Genomic DNA, 21,870 nt, shown 5'->3' with positions numbered 1-21,870 from the left:
CAACTGTCTAATTTAAAACTAACACAGAAGCTTTCTGCTTCCTTTAGTTTCATAATATTGGAGATGGAGCACTTAAAGTGGTTCTTATATATTATGGCTATACCACCTCCTTTTTGCCAGTTTCTGTCCAATCTGGAAATAGTATAGCCAGAAGGAAGAGCTTGTGTTATAACGGGGTTGGAACATTTCGTTAGCCATGTTTCCGTTACAAAAAGGCAATCAAAGTTCCAATCACTCAGCATATCTTAAATATGCAAGGCATTTTTCACTAAAGATCTCGCGATTATAAGGCCACAACATAACTGTTTGGGATGGGTTTTTCCCCTGTCCAGCGCAATCCCTTCAGCCACATGGTTGCAGGTATATTTACATGCAAGGCAGGAGAAAGGGCCTTTGATGCTTTTGTAGGAGTGGGGGATTGGCAGATATTAGCTATTGGCTTGAGTGCTATAAGTTCTTTTCTAGTGTAAGAGCAGCGGTCTAGTCCAAAACCGGCAGCATTTCTGGCCCTGGACGCGAATCGGGTGCGGACGGGCGCAGACGGCTTGCCTTTGGCACGCCAGCGTGTGTGCGTCCGCTGTGCGTCAAGCAGAGCATACAGTTTTTATGAAGGGGAAAAAGTGGCCACTAGACCGCTAACCTCCCTTGAACCGGAAGTCGCCTAATCCTCCCTCCACTCAAGCGGGACGTCACCCGTGGTGGACCGGGGAGGGGCAACAGAACCAAGGAACTGCAAGGGGACGTCGGATTCTTGTAAAGACAATTTTAAAACATTTTAAAAATGAATGTGCAAATATGTGCTGCGCTAATTCAAGGTAGTGCAAATACAGCAAGATAAAAACAGGAGTAAAACTAAGGTAATTCAGGCGATTCAGGTGATTTTAAATAATTTCTAGGTACGAGGGTCAGTGCTGTAAAACCAACAAACAGAGCTTCTGCCTTGCAGGCGCGTGTCCAGAGACATGTAGAATAAGTAAAAGACTGAATCTAAGGAACCGAGTAAGATAAGAGGTTTGTCAGAGAGTTAGCGAGATAAGGTAGCACTCAACACTGAAAACGGGAGTCCCACCAACAATTTTGAGCAGGTTTAGCACCAAGATCACATATGCATCCAAGCAGTACCTACTTGTAGCTGGTGGTTGCCACTTATTTATAGGGATCAGGACAACTTAAGTTTGGTCTGTGGGTCGTGGTCCCAATTGATGAATATTTAATATAATTTGCTAGTTTGGTGGGGAACCCAAATTTTGAGGGCTGCCAGCTAGTCCGTATTTCATCTAAATAAGTTTGCATTCCGCCTAGAAAAAGAATCATGAGTCATGTTGCACTTGTGTATTTTTTTCTCTCAGAGGCCCAACCCATGACCCTCCTCATAAGGGAACATGAAAATACAAAGTACTAGAATATTTCCTGAGTGCCCTTTACAGTTATCTTTGTCAACATAGAGTGTTTTCGCAAATAAATGTCAAACTTGAGTCTAAGCCGCACTATTGGACACTCGGGGCCAGATGTAGGTAGCCAAATACCGGTCGGTAACGGCCGATTTCGGCCGTTACCGACCGGTATTTGGCTTTTGAGATATAGGTGGGTCGTTATTTACAGAATCGGTATATTTACCGATTCGGTAAATTTACCACTTCGGTATTTTACCGATTCGGTAAATATACCGATTCTGTAAATCCATATGTAGCTGACACTCCTAAGAGTGCCACAGGCCCTTAAGAGTCGGTATTTTACCACACAATCCTATTGTGTGGTAAAATACCGAATTCAGGTGTGCATGCACATCTGTGCATGCACACCTGTGCAATGTGACACACAGACATGCCCTTAGGGCATGTATGTGTGCCACATGTCACACAAACCTGTACTTGGGGTGCTAGAGGGTGTCAAAGTGACACCTCCTGCACCCTTGCAGGATTCGGTATTTACCGATTCTGTACATACCGAATCTGTATTTCCCATTGATTCCTATGGGCTTCAAGGCCCATAGGAATCAATGTGAAATACCGATTCGGTATTTACAGAATCGGTAAATACCGAATCTTACCGAATCGGTAATTGGAAAATAAGATTTACCTACATATGCCTCCTTCCTATTTACCTACTCTTAAATACCGAATCGGTATGATTTGGTATTTAAGAGTCGGTAAATAAGAATTACCTACATCTGGCCCTATGTTCTCAAAATAGTTTTTTGGGGCTAAACCTGATCTGAGGAAGGCAGGCTCAGTCTTTGTTCGCTGAAATCCAGCTTTGGGCATTGTCCATGCAGGCAGCAAGCAGTACTAGTGGGATATGTGGTCTGTGCCACTGGGAGGAGTGGTTGGGGGTACTCTAAAAAAACTATGGGCATCAGCACCTACTTTGTTTTTTTTTACAAATTAAGCACAACATTCAAACTTGACTTGGCACCCTGGAGGTGCTGCTCACAGTACTTGTTGGTAGACAGCGTAGAGGGTTATTCAGAGAACAGCATTAGAAGCTGAACCTGCACTTAGGGGTTGTCAGCAGAAAGAATCCTGGGTAGGGGACAAGCTACAGTGAATTAGGAAACAAGCATGTTCATTTTCACAAAACTCCTATTTGGATCTTCTGTTGGATTGCCAAGATTGGATTATTGCATGAACTGCACCACACCCTCTCTGAAATATCACTAGTCAATATAGCCTTAACAATAACATTGTTAAATGGCAGTTGAGAATGCTAGCCCATGCCTACAAGGCCCAGCCTACCTTAACCACAGGTTGAACTTCCACCAACCCCTCAGACAACTGCGCTCCCCTTCCCTCTCCCTCATCCATACACCTCGCTTCTGCCGAGGCAGGAGCACCAGCTGCACCTCCTCATACCTGGCTTCCAAGTCCCCTCCACCTCTCGACCTCACCCATCCTGTAGGAATTCAGAAAAGGTTTAAAGACCCAGATGTTCGACTTATGACACCCAGCATCAGCAACCCCTAATGCAAGGATACCCTCACCGGTGATAAGCAGCGCTTTACAAATCCAGTTTGATTTGATTAAAAAATATAATTTACCATTTAGTACATTTGCAAAAATTACTCATGGTAAGTTCCATTTGGCACACACCTCAGAACAGAGTGTACAAAGACACTACATTGCTGCTCACCAAACAAAAAATAATTAGAGGGAACATTGGAAATGATTATCCTAAATATACGCTCACCAGTACTTTCTATGAGTAGTTAACTTCCTCACGCTTCACCACTATACGCATTCTGTGGAAGGTAAGTTTTAGTTTATTGAGAACACAAGGAGATGATGGACGGAGCGATGAAACGTTTCAGACACTCACCCCTGTCAACGATTTGGGTTGAATCCATCATTGTTCTTAAGCTCACTTCGCCACCTCAGTTCAGACCCAGCTATTTGCAAATCAGCCTTGATCCTGTGCCTCATGGGAACAGCCCTGTCCAAACTGCCAAGTCAGGTCTTCCCTGAACCGGAAACAAGCATCCTGGGACCGGTTCCGATGTAACACCCCTCATCAGCCAGACTAGCTTGAATCCAGTAGCAAAGTGAGCAAGGGACCCACGTCTGGGCATACCCTGCCAACTTAGGGCAAACAAAGCAAACACAAGGAGATGATGGACGGATCGCTGAAACTTTTCAGACACTCACCCCACTCACAAATTTGGGTTGAATCCATCATCGTTCTTTAGCTCACTTCGCCACCTCAGTTCAGACCCAGCTATATGCAAATCAGTCTTGACCCTGTGCCTCTTCATGATCCTTGTATCGCTGCAAATACCCAGATCTCCAAGATGGCCACCACATCTATAGACCGCTTAAGGGTGCAAAGCCTACTGTGATATATGGTTTGTTGTAGGGCACTGTAAGTTTATGCATTCACCACACATACAGTAGTGCTGATACTCTGAAAAAACCACCAGCCTTTTCTGCCCTGAGGTGGACTAAGAATGAGCAAGACTGGAGTATAATACTCTTGTGTCTTATGCTGTAAATCACACCTCCAGCTATGCTTCCAGTCGTCTGCCATGAGAGTATAGGTATTATGCACTACTTGTGTACCACAGCAAAAGCAGCAACATATATGGACATGCTACCCATTGTTAGCTATGTGATGTATCAATATAAATCCTACAGGCATGGTGAACGGTGTTTCCCGGGTATCACCTATTGACATTGTAGGAACACTGTGTCCTAGCTGTACATTATGATCTGAAATGAGCATCTGCTCTGGGCTAGTTAGTGGCTTCCTGAGCTGATGTTGTATGAAGTTGTCTAGTCTATGGTCTGTAAGACTTTAAAGCAATCTCCAATGAATGTGCAGGGGCAATAATGTATTAGTTGCCTTTATGCTGTGGCCCTGTCATTTTGTATGGTCTTGTGCAGTTTTTTATTCTTCAGGATCAAAGCGCTCCTCAGCTGAAGAGCATGCATGTGATTTATGGGTTTATTGGTGTTAATGTATAGTGAGTATGTGTAGCCTATACCTCTGGATTTTACACAGATACCTTCATTTAGCTTCAGACTTACTTGGTCTGTATAAGGTTTCACAAGTCAGTTGATAAACGCTCCTGCTGGTATGAGCCCATTACTGTTCAATCCTTTTCTGAAAAGTTTCAGAGATGATTTAAGGCATGGACACAGTGAGCAAATTCCTTCAATCCTCACCCTTTCTGTACAAAAATAATCACAAGAGACTTTTCCTCTTTCTATGTGTGCTGCAGAATGCAGCACACATAGAAAAAGGAAAAACGAGGAGAAATAAAGATATTTCTCCCCGTTGCGCGTCCCTTACGTCTCCCCTGGGGCAGTGTCAAAGGGCCATGGATGTTGCTGGGAACGCCCCCAGCAACACCCATTGCCCGCCCCTTTAATGCAGAACACTGCGTTAAAGGGACTGATATTTATCAGGCAGCATTAAGCCATAAAAAGTGTCTTAGTGCTGCCTGATAAATATCATGCAAGCTTCTGCGCCACGGAACGTCACAAAAAGTCATGTTCCGATGGCGAAAGGGGCCTCATAAACGAGGCCCTCATGTTTTAAAAATGAGTGGGCCAGTCAAGGTTTCGTGTACAGTTTGAAAATCAACGACTACCAGTAGGCTGAAGCAAATAATTAAGTTTTAAACTAGCCGTTTAGGAGAAACGGAGCTGCAGCTAAAAGAAGTAATCAGTCTTCATACACTATCTAAGTCACACAGATTTATTTTGGGACTAGGGGCTAGATGTAGGTAAATGTTATTTACCGATTCATAAATACCGAATTTTACTGATTCGGTATTTATGAATCGGTAAATATGAAGGGGGGAGATGTAGGTATTTCCAGATGTTGAAATACCGAATCGTTAATATTCGGTATTTACCGATTCGGTAAATACCGAATCGGTATTTCCTATTGATTCCTATGGGCTATGAAGCCCATAGGAATCAATGGGAAATACCGATTGCCGATTGCACATAACTTGGTATCAATACAGTCTCCTGATCATGACCTGCTTCAAACACAAAAAGTCCTCTGGAGCACAAATCAAATTTGTTTACACTATTCAGACCAGGTCAGTACCACAGTAGTAGGGTCACACTGAAGATGAAACAAAATATTAGGCCGTACCCCACAGCAGGGATACAATGGGACTAAACCAGACAATTTTCCAGGGCATACAAAATATTCTACCACATGCAGAATTTGACAACTCATTTCAAGAATTGTTTTTGGCCTCTCATTATAGAAGATTTGCGGTCCCGGAAAGCAAGGTCTGCTATCACACAAACAGAAGGGAAACTTTCTAGAGCAGTTTCAAAACAATATGAGTGGAATGGATAAGGTTAATGTCTTCTGCATCTCTGATGTCTGTCTTAAATTTCATTGAATCAATGAATATAAAGAACACAAAAAAACAAACAGAAATGCAACTTCCCTTTTGGTGTATAACATCCACAAATCAATAAATATAAAATAAATATTCACATGCTAGCTCGAGCAACTAAGCAACTAGACAGAATACTTAAAGAATGGCATGGGGACCAAAAAACAAGTAAACACTTTCAATTCGTCTAAATGAATACATTTCTTACATCTTATGGAAGCAATGTTCAACAAAAATATTAAAAAATATATCATGAAACACAATGTTAATATTTAAGACAGTTTACATACGGAATTTGAAAACATTTACCTCCATAAAGTAAACATAAGTCTTGATAGCTGCAGAAAATAGAGGTGTGTGTCAAGAAAAACCTAGGGATTTGACTTGAAATTATAATTTTAGATGCCTGTAAACAATGCATTATGACACACCAACACTTTTATTTATTTTTCAACAAGAGGTAAACATTAAGAACTGATTAATGAACTGGGAAGGTTGTAAAATTAAAGCACTCTTTAAAAGGATGCAAAAACAGATTGTTTTGTATCTGTTTCTTCTTACAGAAGCAACTTACCTGTCAGTGAGCGGGGTTATCACAAGGCGTGGTGTGTTCCCTAGGTATTCATAGGAATAATGAAACTGGGCATCACAAATGTTTACAAAGCAATCCTTCTGGATATCATCCCAGCGGTGACGTAATTGTGAAATCCATGTAAATGCTTGTCCGTTGGAAACCTAAAGTTCATATGGGAGTAAAAAGAATGGCTTAGAAAGAATCTGTGACTCACAAGATAACTATATTGCAAACGTTTTCTTCAATGCAATCAAATGTTATTTTTTGAGAGAAAATACTCTAAATCATTTACAGCTATTAAAGGCATTATTTGATTTGCTTTGATTTGATTTGATCTGATTTATAATGCGCCGGAATCACCCCAACTGGGGTATTTCCATGCTAAGACTGCTGTAGTTAGTCAGGGAGTGATAATTCAGAATAGTAGGGTTTTCAGCAATTTTCTGAATACAAGGAAATCAATGTACTGGCGTAGTTGGATAGGGAGTTGGGTCCACTATAGGGGAGCTAGATGGGGAAAAGGCTTTGCCTCCCATGTGAGCTTTTTTGAAGCAAGGGATGTGCTGCAATGCTTTGGACCCTGAGTGGAGTGACCTGGATGGTTGGTATCTGACAAATTTGTCAGCTAGATAGCTGGGACCCAGGTCATGTAAGGATTTATAGGCCATGCAGCAGATCTTAAATGTTATCATTTTTCGAATTGGGAGCCAATGAAGCTTTTGAAGCAAGGGAAGGAAAGCTGTTCTGGGTGGGGCATTGGCGACCAGGCGGGCCTCAGTGTTCTGGACCACCTTTAATTTGTTCACGGAACTCTCCTTAGCTGAAATAAGCAAAGCGTTGTAATAGTCCAGGCGGCTAAGCACCAATGTCTGGATTAGAGTCTTCCGCATATGAGATGGCAGAAGGGGAAACACTCTTCATAGGAGGCTCAATGGGTGGAAGCAAGCCCCGGCAGAAGAAGTGGCATGCTCCTCTAGAGTTCGTTTTTGATCTATCCGAACTCCCAGATTTTTTACTACTAGTTTAGAGGTTGGGGCAGAGCCAAGATCCTCGGGCACCATTCAGGGGACCATCTTGTTACCGCGTCTCCGAACAACATTATTTTGGATTTTTCAGTGTTAAGCTGCAGATAGTTGTCTCTCATCCAGTCAGCGATGACCTCCATAACCTCCGTAAAGGTGGTATGAGTGTTAGGGTTGGTTTTGTCAAAGGAGAGTAGAAGCTGGGTGTCATAGGCGTAGGAGATAGGACAGAATCCTAGTTTCCTCAGTAAGCTTGCCAAGGGAGCCACATATATATTAAATAGAGTGGGGCTCAAACAAGAGCCCTGTGGTACTCCCTTGGTCGCTTTGGTGGTCTGGGAACGAAAAGGGCGCAAATTGATGGTCTGGGTTCTGTCTGTTAGAAAAGTGGACAGCCTTTTTAGGGCATTCCCTTGGATACCACAGTCCCTGAGGCTTTTGAGAAGTGCTCTTGTGAGAGATGGTATTGAAGGCAGCGGATAGGTCAAGCAGCACCAGAAGCACTGCTTGACAATTATCCAGGGGCATTCTGATGTTGTCAGTGACTGGCACAAGTACAGACTCTGTACTGCTAGGTCGGAACCCCGACTGAGAAACATCTAGCCAGTTAGAAGATTCTGCAATTTCTGATAGGTCCTTATTGATATGTTTTTCTAGATGTTTGCTCTGCAACGGGAGGACAGAGATGGGACGATAGTTGCCTGCATCGTCCAAAGCGGCTTTAGGATTTTTTCTGATGGGGATAATCAGTGCCGCTTTCCACTCTAGGGGGAGACTGCCATCCTTCATAGAACTGTTCAGAATTGAGCAGATGGGGGCCGCTAGCTGCTTAGATAGCAGGGTGGTGATTTTGTCTGGTATGAGGTCCAAAGGGGACCCTGATTTAACTATTTTTAAAAGAGATTCAACCTTTTCCGTCGTTAGTGCCAACAATTTTCCAGTGTTACGCATTTTGGAATAGATTACGGGTAATCTATTTTAGTACTTTCCTGAAAATTCCTGGCTGAAGTAATTTTGCTGTATATTGTTTCGATTTTTTGTGTGAGGTGGGTAGCTATATTATCGCATAAGGCTTGGGTTGGGGCTTCTTCGGATTCACAGGTCTTAGGTTTGGTAAAAGTTTTTAAAATCTGGAAAAGAGTACTAGGGGTGTTTCTGGCCTGTTCGAGTTGCAATGTAAAAAACATTTTATGGGCAGATTTTTATGATATTGGGTATGTTCTAGTTTAAATCTGTCTTTATCTTGAACGTTATGAGAAGAGCGCCACAGGCGTTCTAGTTTTTTGCGATGGCTTTTTTCAGACCGGAGCTTGGGAGAATACCACATTGTCTGGTGCCGTTTGGCTGTAATTGACCGCTGTTTTAAGGGGGCTAGACAGTTAACAGTAGTTTCCATATTGGAGTTAAAGCCTATTAGGCGCTCTTACACACTATCAGAATCGGCGTTCTGATGTGGAGTAAATGTATCTTGAAACTGGTTGGCGTACGTTTGTGCCACTGTCTGTACCACCCTTTAGGCTGTGGCTTGGGAGTCGTGGATTCCTTGGTGCCCCTGATTTGAAATTCAATCAATGAGTGGCCTGACCAAGTTAAGAGGCAAGTTGCTCCACACGAGATATTGGAAGAATTAGATCAAGCGTGTGCCCTGCCGTGTGAGTAGGTTCAATGTTGATCTTAACTAGATCCAGTGTTGACAGATCTGCCAATAATGAGAATGCCTCTAAGTTGGCAGGGCTTTCACTATGTACATTGAAATTACCTAAGAGTGGGAAGTTTCTAGTTGAAATGGCATGCAGGGAAATCAGTTCCATCAGTTGTGGGCAAAATTAGAGAGAGGCCCCAGGGGTCTATATACCGGAGCTCCTTTCCAACTGAGTTGAGGGTAGAGATCATTTCTGAAGACTAGGGTTTCCATTATGTTGTTACTTAATTGGTCTAAGAGGGAGACTTTGAAGGGGTCTTTGTAAATAATGGCTATTCCCCCCGTCCGTGGGGGCTATCTAATTTAAGAATGCAATAGCCATCCGGCAGAGCCACTGCGATCACAGGGATAGAGCAGGGTTTGGTCCAGGTCTCTGTCAAGAACCCTATATGAGGGAGGTTGGTGGAGAGCAGATCCCAGATATTCACTGCGTGTTTGGGGAGCGATCTCACATTCACCAAAAAACAATTCCAGCCTCCTTTATTGTCTGTGGTTAGGGTAGAGCCTATGTTTTCGTTACTGTGGAGGGGTTTGCGATCTTCCTGGTTAGGTGGAGTATTATTCTCCTGGAGTGGTTCTGAACCCATACATTGAAATCTGCAGGACCTACATGCAAAAGGTCCTTCCATCCTTATCAGTGGGGTGCAGGTATTAATATAGTGTTTGGGGAAGCAGTAGTGTTCAGGTTTATTTGGTGTGGTGCAAGATATTCAGTGGGTGAATCATGTGTTTGTTCATCCAGATAGAGATTACCTTTATTCTGCTCAACTTTCAATAGTTTTGAGTACCAGAAAGGATCTAATATTGTCAAAACAAGCTGCTTTGGTTTAAGCACTTGGGGCCAGATGTAGGTAAATCTCATTTACCGATTCATAAATACCGAATTTTACCGATTCGGTATTTCTGAATCGGTAAATGAGATGTAGGTAAAAAATCAATATTTTTTACCGAATCGGTAAGATTCGGTATTTACCTATTCGGTAAATACCGAATCGGTATTTGCTATTGAATCCTATGGGCCTTGAAGCCCATAGGATTCAATAGCAAATACCGATTCGGTATTTACCGAATCGGTAAAAATACCGAATTGCTAAGGGGGACAGGGTGTCACTTTGACACCCTGTTGCACCCCTGTAACTGGTGTTTGCGCCATGTGGCACACATACATGCCCTTAGGGCATGTATGTGTGCACGGATGTACACAAGAATTCGTAATTTACCATGCAATTGCATGGTAAATACCGAATTCTAAAGGCCCTGTAGCACTGTTAGAAGTGCTACCTACATACCAAAATACATTTTCGGTATTTTTACCGAATGGTAAATTTACCGAATCGGTAAAATTTACAGAATCGGTAAATTTACCGATTCTGTAATTTTACCGATTCGGTAAAATTACCGATTCGGTAAAATTACCGAAAATGTCCGTTTTTTGTGCCCCTACATCTCCATAGCCCTTTACCAGTCGGAAACGGCCAAAAATCGGTATTTTCGGCCGATTCCGACCGGTAAATGGCTACCTACATCTGGCCCTAAGTTTCTCCCATTTTTTGCTTATGTCCACATGAGAACCCTAAAGAAGTGATGAATAAAGTGTTTTCCCTTCCAGCAAAAAAACAATCCTGCTTACAACACAGGCACCCTTGCAACATGATGCAAGGGTGCCTGCTTTGGCGCCAGTCAACCAAAAGTGCACCAGAATTAGGAAAGGACAGGAATGCACAGTATAATGGTGAATACGGCACATTCTTGCCCTTTGCCTTTCAGGCTGTGCAGCACAGCAAGGTGGCTAGCTGCGTTGCACTGTATGAAAGATTGATACATCTGCGCCCTGGTGCCTAGATTTGGGGGTGGGGGCTGACATTGACAAATGATTGTCAGCTTATGAGGCAGCCCTGTGGATGCATAAGGTCCGAGAAGATAATTGGGGGTCAAGACTTCAGAAACACATCCTCACGATTGAGAGGGATACAGTACTGACACTGGAGATAGATGACCAGATGAAATACATCATGAAAGTTATTCTTGTCACCAAGTTTGGATACACCCCAGAAAAATACCACAAGGTTTAGGGATAGCCCCAAGCTGTCAAACCAGTCTTGGGTGGAATTATTTGAGTACTTCGGTGGGGTTCTGAATGGTTCGGGGAAATGCAGAAAAGTGAATGATTATGAAGGGCTGCCCAACCTGATTTTGAGAAAACAAATGTTCAATACTTGCTTTATTGAGGAGCTCTGCCAATACTTGATGATAGCAAGTTTACTTCACACCATGAGCTTGCAAATGAGTCTAATCACTGGGTCATCACAAGAGTGTCCACGAAGGTACCTGGGAGTCACTTCAAGAAGGGTTCGTTCAGTTTGCCCCCAGCAGAGTGAGGTCCAAAGTGACACGGACAGGCCCTATGTAATCTGGGGGAAAGGGGTCCAATGCTCCTTCTCAGACACAGGGAGGAGGTTCTGGTGGGTGCTGGACCAGGGTGCCCCCTTTACAACCCTATTGGTTTAAATGCTCCAAGCTAGGCCACAAGCAAGGGGACTCTGTCTTAGGCAACCACCCACTGGTGGGAACTCTAAAGAAGTGGCCAGTGCAGCCTTTAGTAGTTCCCAGGAGCAGAGGGTAGAGCATGGACTTGTGTTCTTTTGCTGGGAGGTGGACTCCAAGGGTAATGGGGGGGGTTGATGGTTCCAGCCTGAAAGTCCTGGCTTGCCAGGTACCTCTTCAGCCTCAGGGTATACGCCCTGGGCTGAGTGGCCAGTCTCAGGCCATCACCCCTGGACTGGTTGAGAGGAGAATGGAAGAAGGGTGCCTAACATCCAGGGCTGTTGTTCTCCACATTTTTACGAGACCTCACAGGTCTGGACCTAGACCTGGAAGGCCCATGGCCTGACCCTTGAAACTGACAGCTCTCGGTGGCCTATGTTAGTTGCAGTCCTTATGGGTAGAATTTTTTCCTAGGGTTGGGGTCAGAAGTCTGATTTATGCGGCGAATGGGCCACATTACTTTGTTGGCCATGGTGGTACTGTCTGCCTACTGGGATGCATCTGTGAGCAAATTAAAGTTAGGAGTCTCATAGATGGGGTGCACAGAGGAGGATAGGAATTCCAATGGTCCAGACTAGCGGCTCAGCAGAGTGTTGACGTAGGATCCAACTAGGTTCAGAAGGGCTTGAACTGAAAAGGGCCTCGGCAGTAGAGGTCCATTGTCCACATTCTATCACCTGAGCAGTGAAGCCCATAAAGGAATGTATTAGTCTACCCTGGCTTTAGGCTGGAGGGGGTCATATTGGACCAGTCCCTCCCTGCAGGGTCACTCCCCAAATGTTTTTACTTCACCCCTCTTGTTTTGTTGAATATGTTTTTGCTGGCATTAGGACTTTGTCTACTTTACCAGTATCAACCAGTGCTAAAGTGTTTGCGTTCTCTCACCCAATTGGTACATTTAATTTACTTATAGCTCAATTCCCTAATAAAGTGGTACTAAATGTACCCAGGACCTGTAAATTGAATGCTACTATTGGGGCTGCAGCACGTATGGTGTCATCCCCTTAGGTAACCTTGTTAAACATGTCTCAGGTCTACCATTGTAGTTTGTATGCAATTTCGAGCTGCCAGTTCAACCTTGAAAAACAAGGCTTTACCAGGCTTAAACCAGCCTTTTTTAATAGATATAAATCACCTCCAGGTTAGGACCTACATGTCCAGGTCGTGTAAAACATTTCAATTCATTTATTCAACGTACTGCAAGGCCTACTGTTCCCATAGGATAAAATTGGGTTACCTAATTACATTTAATATGTAATAATGTTTGATTCGAAACAGGTAGAAATGCCAAGTTTATATTCAAATGAATTTGTGCAGCCCTAAACAGTTGGTGCCTGCAGATTTTCCTGTGTCACATGACTAGCTATTGTTGGCAGTAGGCCCTTATGTATTCCTCCCAGACAGTATCACAAAAAGGGGACTGGGTGTTGGCAGGATGTGCCATTCTGACTTGATGGGAGGGGTGGAGCTGTCACCTACCACACTTACACGTTGTTAGACCTGGCACCATTGGCGTGGGTCTCCCTTCCATTTGTGTTGTTACCTCATGTATTTTTGCTGGTGTTAGATGCTTTGGGCACTGTGCCACTGCTATCCAGTGCCACAGTTCAAGTGCTCCCTATTGTAAATTGATGTACTAATCAGTTGTTCCATGTTTGGCTATTTGGTTTACTTGTCAGACCCTAATCTAGTGCACTGAGTGTGCCCAGTGCGTGTAAATCCAAATGCTGCTGGTGGGCCTGCAGCACTGGTTGTGCCACCCACAGAAGCAGCCTTGCAAAATGTGTCTAAGGTCTGACATTGCAGAGCCTGCGTGCAGTCTGGTACTGTCATGCTGACTGGGCAAGTGCACCCACTTGCCAGTCCCTAGAACTTCCCTTTTCTTCATATCAGTCACCCCTATGGTAGGCCCAAGGGTAGGGTGCATTGTAAGTATAAGGTAGGACAAGGAGGCGCTAAGGGGCGCACAGCGGGATGGCTGCCTAATAGGACAGCCCCGCCGGACGGACCTCAGCCAAGTGCGATTTCCATTGCTTAGGGGACTGCAAATCGTGCAGGAAGGACGGAAATGGCCGTAGGAAGATAGTGGGCACCCAGGGTGTGAAAAACAGCAGGTGCGGTGCCTGGGATGCGGCTAAATTACCACAGGATTTGTGGCGAGCGAGGCGGCGGACCGCCTCTAAAATGTCGCCTGTGGGACGACTGCGGGACAGTTCTTACACCCAGGTATGGCGGTGCTACTAATGGATGGGTGCGGTTCCCCGCTCTGACTCTGTACCGGTACAACACCAGAACGTGGCAAGGGGCCAGAAAAGCAAAGAGTGGCACATACATAGCGAAGAGAGACGCAGACTCTGCTACCAGGTACAGCGCTATTGATGATCTAAAATGGCGGCCACCATGACACACTGCGGGACAGCGCGCTAACGCGGATAAGTGAACTCTGCTACTGCTGACAAAATACACGGCAAAACCATTCATTGGGACGCAATGCGGCGATCGTGAAACAGCGGGCACTGCTGGACTTTAACGGCACGATTGACTGGTGCGAATTATGCCCTCATGAACTCACTAGGCGCCTATTTGCGGAGACACCAGGTATGACGGGGCCTGTCGTTAGTCGAGCATACACAACGCTTGGGTTGAAAAGCGCGCCACACGTATAGCTGCCGTCTGAGGAAGTGTGCTCTAGATACGAATGGAGGCTGGTGCACTGCACAACTGCGGAGACTGAGGGGCGACTGAAGGCTGGCAATGCTAGGTAAAGTGAGAGGTCGCGGCATGAGAAGCATGCCAATACCACAGCAGTCTCCTTCCAGATAGCAGCCATTGGATTTGCACAGGGTGTAATGGGCTCCTTGGCACAACGTGAGGACACTGTAATGCCGACCGTGATCTGAGTGGCTGGTCGGGGCAAAGTGCAATGACAAAAGCTGTGCATTTAAACACGTGGTGACAGCAAGCAAACCGCGGATTCAGTACGCTACACTAACCTTCCGCGTTGGCACATGGGAAGTCGCTGAGACCGAGGCAGTTGGATTCAAGTTGTCAACACTTCGGAGCCTGGTGATAATCGTCGTTTTGCGCGACCATCAACTTACGGTGCAGAGTGGTGCGTGGGGGCCATACACTGAGTGGGTTCCGCTTGAATGGCTGGGCACATAACACTTCCGCCCACTGGGCAATCTCTCTACCGCGGCGCGGTGAACAGTACTGCGTCACCGAGGCGCACAAGCACTGCCAGATGATGAGGAAGCCAGACAAACAACAGCAAAAATTGTCTTTTGAATCACGCAGAACGAACCGTGGTAACACAGCTCACTCGGATACGGAGGTGGAGGGTGATACGGCCACGACAAGAGGCATGGAAGCAATCCTGAAAGCCATACAGACCAACCTGCAGGATATAAATGGTAAACTTGATCATCTTACAAGCAGAGTGGACTGTATGGCGGCAAAAATAGACAAGCAGGGGGAACGATTGGATGCGGCTGAAACCCGCATCTCGGCGGTTGAAGATGAGGCGCACACTAGTACTGGCAAATGTACGAATATGGAAAAGGTGCTGGAAGTGATAAGAGCCAAGGCGGAGGATTTGGAGGCCAGATCGCGGCGGAATAATGTGCGTCTAGCGAGCGTGCCAGAAACAACCAACACAGGCCGCATGGAGACCTATGTGGAGGAGATGTGTCGGACACTATTTGATGATGACCACCTATTACCACTTTTTATAATCGAACGTGCCCATAGGTCGTTGGCACCCAAGCCTCCCCCGAGGGGAAACCCCCAGACCAATCGTGGCTAGGGTTTTGAATTACCGTGACAATATACTGCGGATGGCCGAGAGAAAAAAAAAATCACGTATCAAGTGAATCAGCTAGAATTCTATACGGATTACACTATGGCAGTACAACAGGCCCGAAAAGAATTCGCTAATGTCAAAGCGAAATTGCGGCATCTGCAGATCGAGTATGCCATGTTGTACCCGGCACGCCTCAAGGTCATCTGGGAGGGTAAACCAACGATTCTTCCCACACCCAAAGCGGCTTACGATTTCCTCAAGAAGATTGCGAGTAAAAACAAAGAGAAACAACGCGCTTCCCAACAACAAGACTCTGACTGATCGAGGGTGCGACATGGATCGGGGAGACCCACTGTATGTCGCAAAGTTGGGTAAGCTATTGAGAATTTACTGCAGCGTTCGAACTCTACCGACCACGTTAGCTGCACAGCTGAGACACTGTGGTTGGTAAATGCGCAGCACTGTGGGACTGTGGGCTGTTGAGATGTAAGGAGGTCAGGGCCATGTTATAGACTCGAATTACAGGGCCAGTCACGTGGATGGGCGATTTGTAGGGATAGAGATGGTGCCCTGACGAACTAACTACAGTGGCCCTGGTGCCAACTGAACACTGTAGGTTTTTGCATGGCCAATGCCCACGGCTCGATGATGCATAAAGTCGTTCATAAACGTTGGTGACTGCCAGGCTGACCACAACAGAACTCTTGTACTACCGTGCACTATAAGGTCACACGCCACTGATGGCTCATTGCGGAACACCTGATCTTGTTAAATGGGTGGGTGTTGCTTGACTGGTAAATGTTTAAATGACACACTGCTTGTTAAGATGCCACTTATATCATGAATATTGCTATAGTAATTTTTTTATGATGTTGGGGAAGAGACGTTCCGCTCAATCCTTATGGTCCGTCTACATCCATTCAGTTGGATGGTGTAGTGTGCCCTTGGCGGACCTTCATGTGGGTGATCCCCATAATGTTCTGGATGTTTCAAAATGTTCCTAATGCGGTATGGCTTTGGCAAAATTGGGTTGCTGAAGTGGGGGGGGTGTCTGTGTTGGGGATTAGTTAAGTTCATGGGACCTGACCACTTGAGACGCATTGCTGAAATCCACTGGAACTACATTGGTGGAAGTAGGACTCATGCATTGAGATGTTTTATATTGAGAGCGAGAGGGGTAAAATTAGTCATGACAGCACAGGGCGAACTGTCAATACCAAATGATGGCTAAAGCACAGGACATTACAGGGAGGTCGCATTTAAATTTGGTAACGTGGAATATACGAGGGTTCGCAAATCCCAAGAAGGTTAGGCTGGTCTTTGCCTGTTTTGATAGATGGCAGATAGATATTGCGCTACTACAGGAAACTCACATAGATCCCGCCGCACAGTGTAAAATAGGTCACCGCTGGGCTGAGGCTATATATCACTCCACATACTCTTCATACTCACGGGGGTCACTATTTTGGTGAAGAAAGGGGTTGGCTTCAGGAAAGATAGTCTGGAGGTGGATGATCGGGGTAGATACCTTGTCTTAACGGGGAAACTCAGAGGGCAGAAGGTTACCATCATCAATACATATGGTCCATATACAGACGCACCGGATTTCTACCATGAGGTGTGGCAACATTTGCATGCTGCGCATGACAGTACATTGATTTGGGGGGGGGATCTGAACCTCACACTACATGACATGCTAGACAGGTCGGGGCCAACTGTTGAGCCGCATAGAAAAGCAAGAACCAAAGTGCAGGACATTATGACTGATATGACTTTGCATGACATATGGAGGGCGAAACATCCGATAGCTGGAGAGGCAACGCACTCCTCTGCTGCATTTGGTAGCTGGGCTCGTATTGATTAATGGCTGGGCTCGGACAACACTTTGCTGTGGACTGAGAAAATTAAACACATGCCTAAGACCCTCTTAGATCACAATCTTATACTGCTGTCTCTCAAAATACCACACTACATGCCGCCCCCCTACAGATGGAGATTCAACGCTAAAGCCCTCATCGACCCAGTGTATGTGGACACCATAGCCAAGGCCATAACTGACTACTTTCACATGAATGCACCATCCACATCAGATCCCTCTCTACTCAGGGAGCTCTTTAAAGCAACCCTGAGAGGAGTGTGCAATAGCACGAATGCTGGGATACTCAAAGATATCCGTACGCAGTTGACACGGTGTGAAGCGAAGTTGCACTCGCTTGAACGCCAATATGAGCGAACGCTAGATCAGGCCATTTTAGGGGAACTGCGACAGGCTCTAACGGAACACCAAACCTTTGCTGAGGATGAACTTAAATATGTTAATAAGTGTCCCAGGGCTAGAGCTTTTGGGGAGGGGGGCGGAGCAGGGAGACTGTTGGCATCTAAAATATGTGAGGGCCGCAAGTCCCCAACTGTGATACAAATTCGAAATGAGGATGGTAGTATAAGTGCGGACACTCAGGAAATACTGAAGGGGTTTGCAAATACATATGGCACACTTTACCAGGCGCAGCTCACTGCCACATCTGAGGAGGTATTGGACTATTTAGAAGACGTAGCCATAGCATGGCTCTCTGATGCGCAGAGGGAGTATCTCGCACAACCTATCACGGTGGAGGAAGTCAAGGGGATTATAAACTCATTACCCAATGGCAAGGCACCAGGCCAAGACGGGTTTACAGGGGAGTTCTATAAAAAATATGTGGATCTCATTGCCCCACACTTAGTTGAGATGTATGGAGATGCTTTTGAGAAATCAGAATTACCGCCCACATTAAGGGAAGCAATGATAATAGCTCTACTGAAGCCTGCTAAGGATCCAGAACTCTGCGATTCTTACAGACCCTTGTCTTTAATTAACGTTGACTCCAAAATTTTAGCCAAATTGCTGGCATGTACATTGCAGCCCCTTATGACTAATCTGGTCCTCCCTGGACCAATCAGGTTTCATACCAACTAGGGTTACCACACACAATACCAGGACACTTTTCGCACTCTCCCATTACCTGGTACCTACCACCAGGGCAGTGGCGGTCATGCTTGATGCTGCTAAGGCATTCGATTCCATTGAATGGCCTTATTTACTCACGATTCTAAGAAGGATGGGGTTCCCACCTATGTTTATACAATGGGTGAAACTACTGTATACACGTCCCGCAGCACGCATCCAAATTAACGGTTATATCTCGGACCCGATAAAGAAAGAACGAGGGACAAGACAAGGCTGTCCATTATCCCCTTTAATATTCGCCCTTGCCCTGGAACCGCTTGCTTGCAAAATTCGTCAGAATCATAATCACTCAGCTTTGCAATTCCCTAATAGACCATTACACATCTCGCTATATGCGGATGATATGCTACTTTACGTGCGAGACCCGAACAAAATTTAGATCTACTCCTTCGTGAGTATATTAAGTTTGGACGACACTCTGGGCTCCAGATCAATTGGTCAAAATCCTCCATTCTCCCACTGACGGACACCACGCTGCCTCATAATACTGAATTCCCGCTCGAATGGCAGGATGATCCCATAAGGTACGTAGGGGTGTGGTTTCATAGAGAACCTGAAATGGTTATAAGAACGAATTATGGACGAGCACTGTCGTCCTTAGATGAGAAAATTACTCGGTGGATACAGTTACCACTCTCACTCGCAGATCGGATAGTCATTGTTAAGATGGTGGTTCTCCCCAAGCTACTCTATCTTTTTAACAACATCCCGATACAACCCCCGACTGAGGTGTTCAAATGGATTACAGTGCTAGTACTAAAGTTGATATGGGCGGGCAAACAGGCACGTGTAGAGCTGCGTACATTAACTTTACCGTACACTAAAGGAGGAATGTGTGTACCGGACTTTCTTCTCTATTATATCTGTGCTCAGGCACAATATGCCACATACTGGTATCACCCGATCCCCTACCTGACGCACGCAGCGGTGGAGGAGGGTGATGCCTTTCCCATTCCCTTATCCTCTATCATCACACACTCTCGTCCTCCTCTCCATGCAAACAACATTAACACAATTGACACCACCACTAAGGCTTGGAAAAAACTGGGTCAACTGGCAGATAAATTACCCTTATATGCCCCCGCGCTGCCATTGAGTCACCACCCTGAGATCTCTGTCACTAATGAAGCAGTGGAAATGAATCTGTTACACCAAGTGGGGATAGACACCATGGGCGACCTCTATTGCACAATGGGGTGTTTAAGACGACACAGGATCTGTCGTATATCACGAACCAGACATTACTATTCCAATTCACCTATCACAGGCTGCAAGGGGAAATTAAGAAACTCTACCCCGGCTTCCCTGTTGAACCACCTAAATTAGACACCCTACAACTAATTATATCCGCTCCAAACACCACACATTTAGTATCAAGATTATACACAACAGCACAGAATGAGATGCGGACAACAACTGATAGAGCACATGAGAGGTGGAATGCAGTCCTTGATGACCCACTCACGGAGGATGAATGGAGCAGGGCCTGCGCAGTGACCCCAATGCTAACTCCTAACGGCAATCTCCGAATTCTGCATTTTAAGTATCTGCACCAAACGTATTACACACCTCTGAGGTTGTATAAATATGGGCTTCATGCTGAAGCGAACTGTAGACGCTGTGGAGCCGATAGAGCAGATTTTATACATCTAGCATGGGATTGTCTGAAAATACAAGCCTATTGGGTAGAGGTGACCTCGATGCTGTCAGAAATGGTAGGGGCTGATATTATCTGCAATGTCCGAACCTGTTTGTTGGGTATATTGGAAAATGTAAGAGCTAAGAAACGTAGATTCTGTATGATTGCCCTGCTGTTGGCCAAAAGGAGGATTTCCTTATGTTGGGAGAGCAAACTCGCACCTACCCAAAAGAACTGGATATGTGACATGGCCTACTGTCGTGACACCTTACTCACGTATGAAGAGGAGATACCTGCGCGATCCCGCCCTAAAGATTATTGGCAATATCTCGCGAATTACTTGAATGCTCACCCCTATAATTAATGGCATGATCCAAGACCATTGTACCCTCTAAACAATTGATGTATAATGAAATGTGTGAGTCTCAATTGAATTATATTCACAAACTGGATTGATGAATGCTGTAGTGTAAAGGTCCGTATGATTTACTGTGTTAATTTTTTTGTTTGAAAAAGTAATAAAAACATTTTTTTTTTTAAGTATAAGGTAGGACAAGCCTTGGTGTGTGTGGCATGTCCTAATAGTGAATTACAGCCATTTTCGTTTTTCACTATTGCAAGGCTACCTGTTCTCCATTGGCCAGAATGGGATGTTAGAGTTATTACATTTTATAATCCTAACTGTCTCAGAGAACATGGTAGAAATTTGAGTTTAGTATGCCTAAAATACACCTTTTAGTGATGTTTATTTTAATATTTTAATATTCTGTGTTTGCAAATACCACTTTTAGAAAGTAGGTATTTGCTTGTCTAACCATTCAAACCTGCCTGGATGTCACCCAGTGGTGAATAGAGAGATCTGCATCTAGATGGGAGGGAGGAGTTGCACCTGAACCTTGAATAGGGCTGTGCCTGCCTTCCACAATGCTGGCTCCACCCCCTGGAGAGCAGCTGATGTCTCTGCCCTGCACACTGAAAGAAGAGAAGGAGTCCTGTAAACAAAGTGCTCCAGGACTGTACTTGCCTTCGACAATGCTGGCTCCACCTCCTGTGGGGCGTCTGATGTGCATGCCCTGCACTGTGAAAGGAAAGGAGAAGTCTGGTAAACAGAGTGCTTCAGAACTGGTTTGGACTGGGCAAAGGCCCCTCTCCTCTCAGAGAACAAAGTATTTGGGGGTATAAATATTGGGACCCTGATCCCATGAAAGTAGATCACTTTGGACTGCAAGAAGAAATCTTTACTGAGGAGAGTAATCTGAAGAAACTGAGGAAAGACTATTCCCAAGCTGAAGTGCTGCTTGGGGGATTGGCCTGCAGTGGTTGCCTTACTGCCGAAGGAAGGAGAAAGGAACTTTGTGTACTTTTCTTTCAACTTGTGAAGGATCTCCAAGGGCTTGGAAAAGAGTTTGCCTCCTGCTGAAGTCTCAGGGACAACAGACTTCAACCCCAGCTCCCCAGAGTTTTGTGGAAGGGGCTGCTGCTGTTTTGGGCCTTCTGAGGAACTGCGTGTCGCAAGGAGCTAGAAGCGCAACTCAACGAGAAGAAGTGCGTCGCTGTCGCTGTGCCTGCCGTCGAAACTCCAAAGGAGGGTGTCGCTGCTGGAACTGTCGCACTGCACCGCATCGGAGAGAAGCGTGCCGCAACGATGAGGAAGCGCGTTGCCATCGCTGCTGCTGCCGTCGCAACTCCGAAGGAGGGTGTCGCCACTGTAGTTGTTGCACTG

The 21,870-nt window shown here is 45.4% G+C and overlaps 1 protein-coding gene across 1 annotated transcript in view; it reads right to left on the bottom strand.

The window, feature by feature from the left end:
- Window positions 1-21,870, bottom strand: part of LOC144824202 (dynein axonemal heavy chain 11-like) — a 3,356,387-nt gene that overhangs the window by 1,970,233 nt on the left and 1,364,284 nt on the right. The window contains exon 43 of the mRNA XM_078683354.1: window positions 6,432-6,592. Within this exon, the coding sequence (XP_078539480.1) occupies window positions 6,432-6,592 (161 nt within the window). The remainder of the gene's footprint in view (window positions 1-6,431; window positions 6,593-21,870) is intronic.

The sequence above is a fragment of the Lissotriton helveticus genome, chromosome 3_1 (assembly GCF_964261635.1).
Source record: "Lissotriton helveticus chromosome 3_1, aLisHel1.1, whole genome shotgun sequence".
Classification (NCBI taxonomy): Eukaryota; Metazoa; Chordata; class Amphibia; order Caudata; family Salamandridae; genus Lissotriton; species Lissotriton helveticus.
This window is presented reverse-complemented; position numbering and strand designations above follow the sequence as displayed.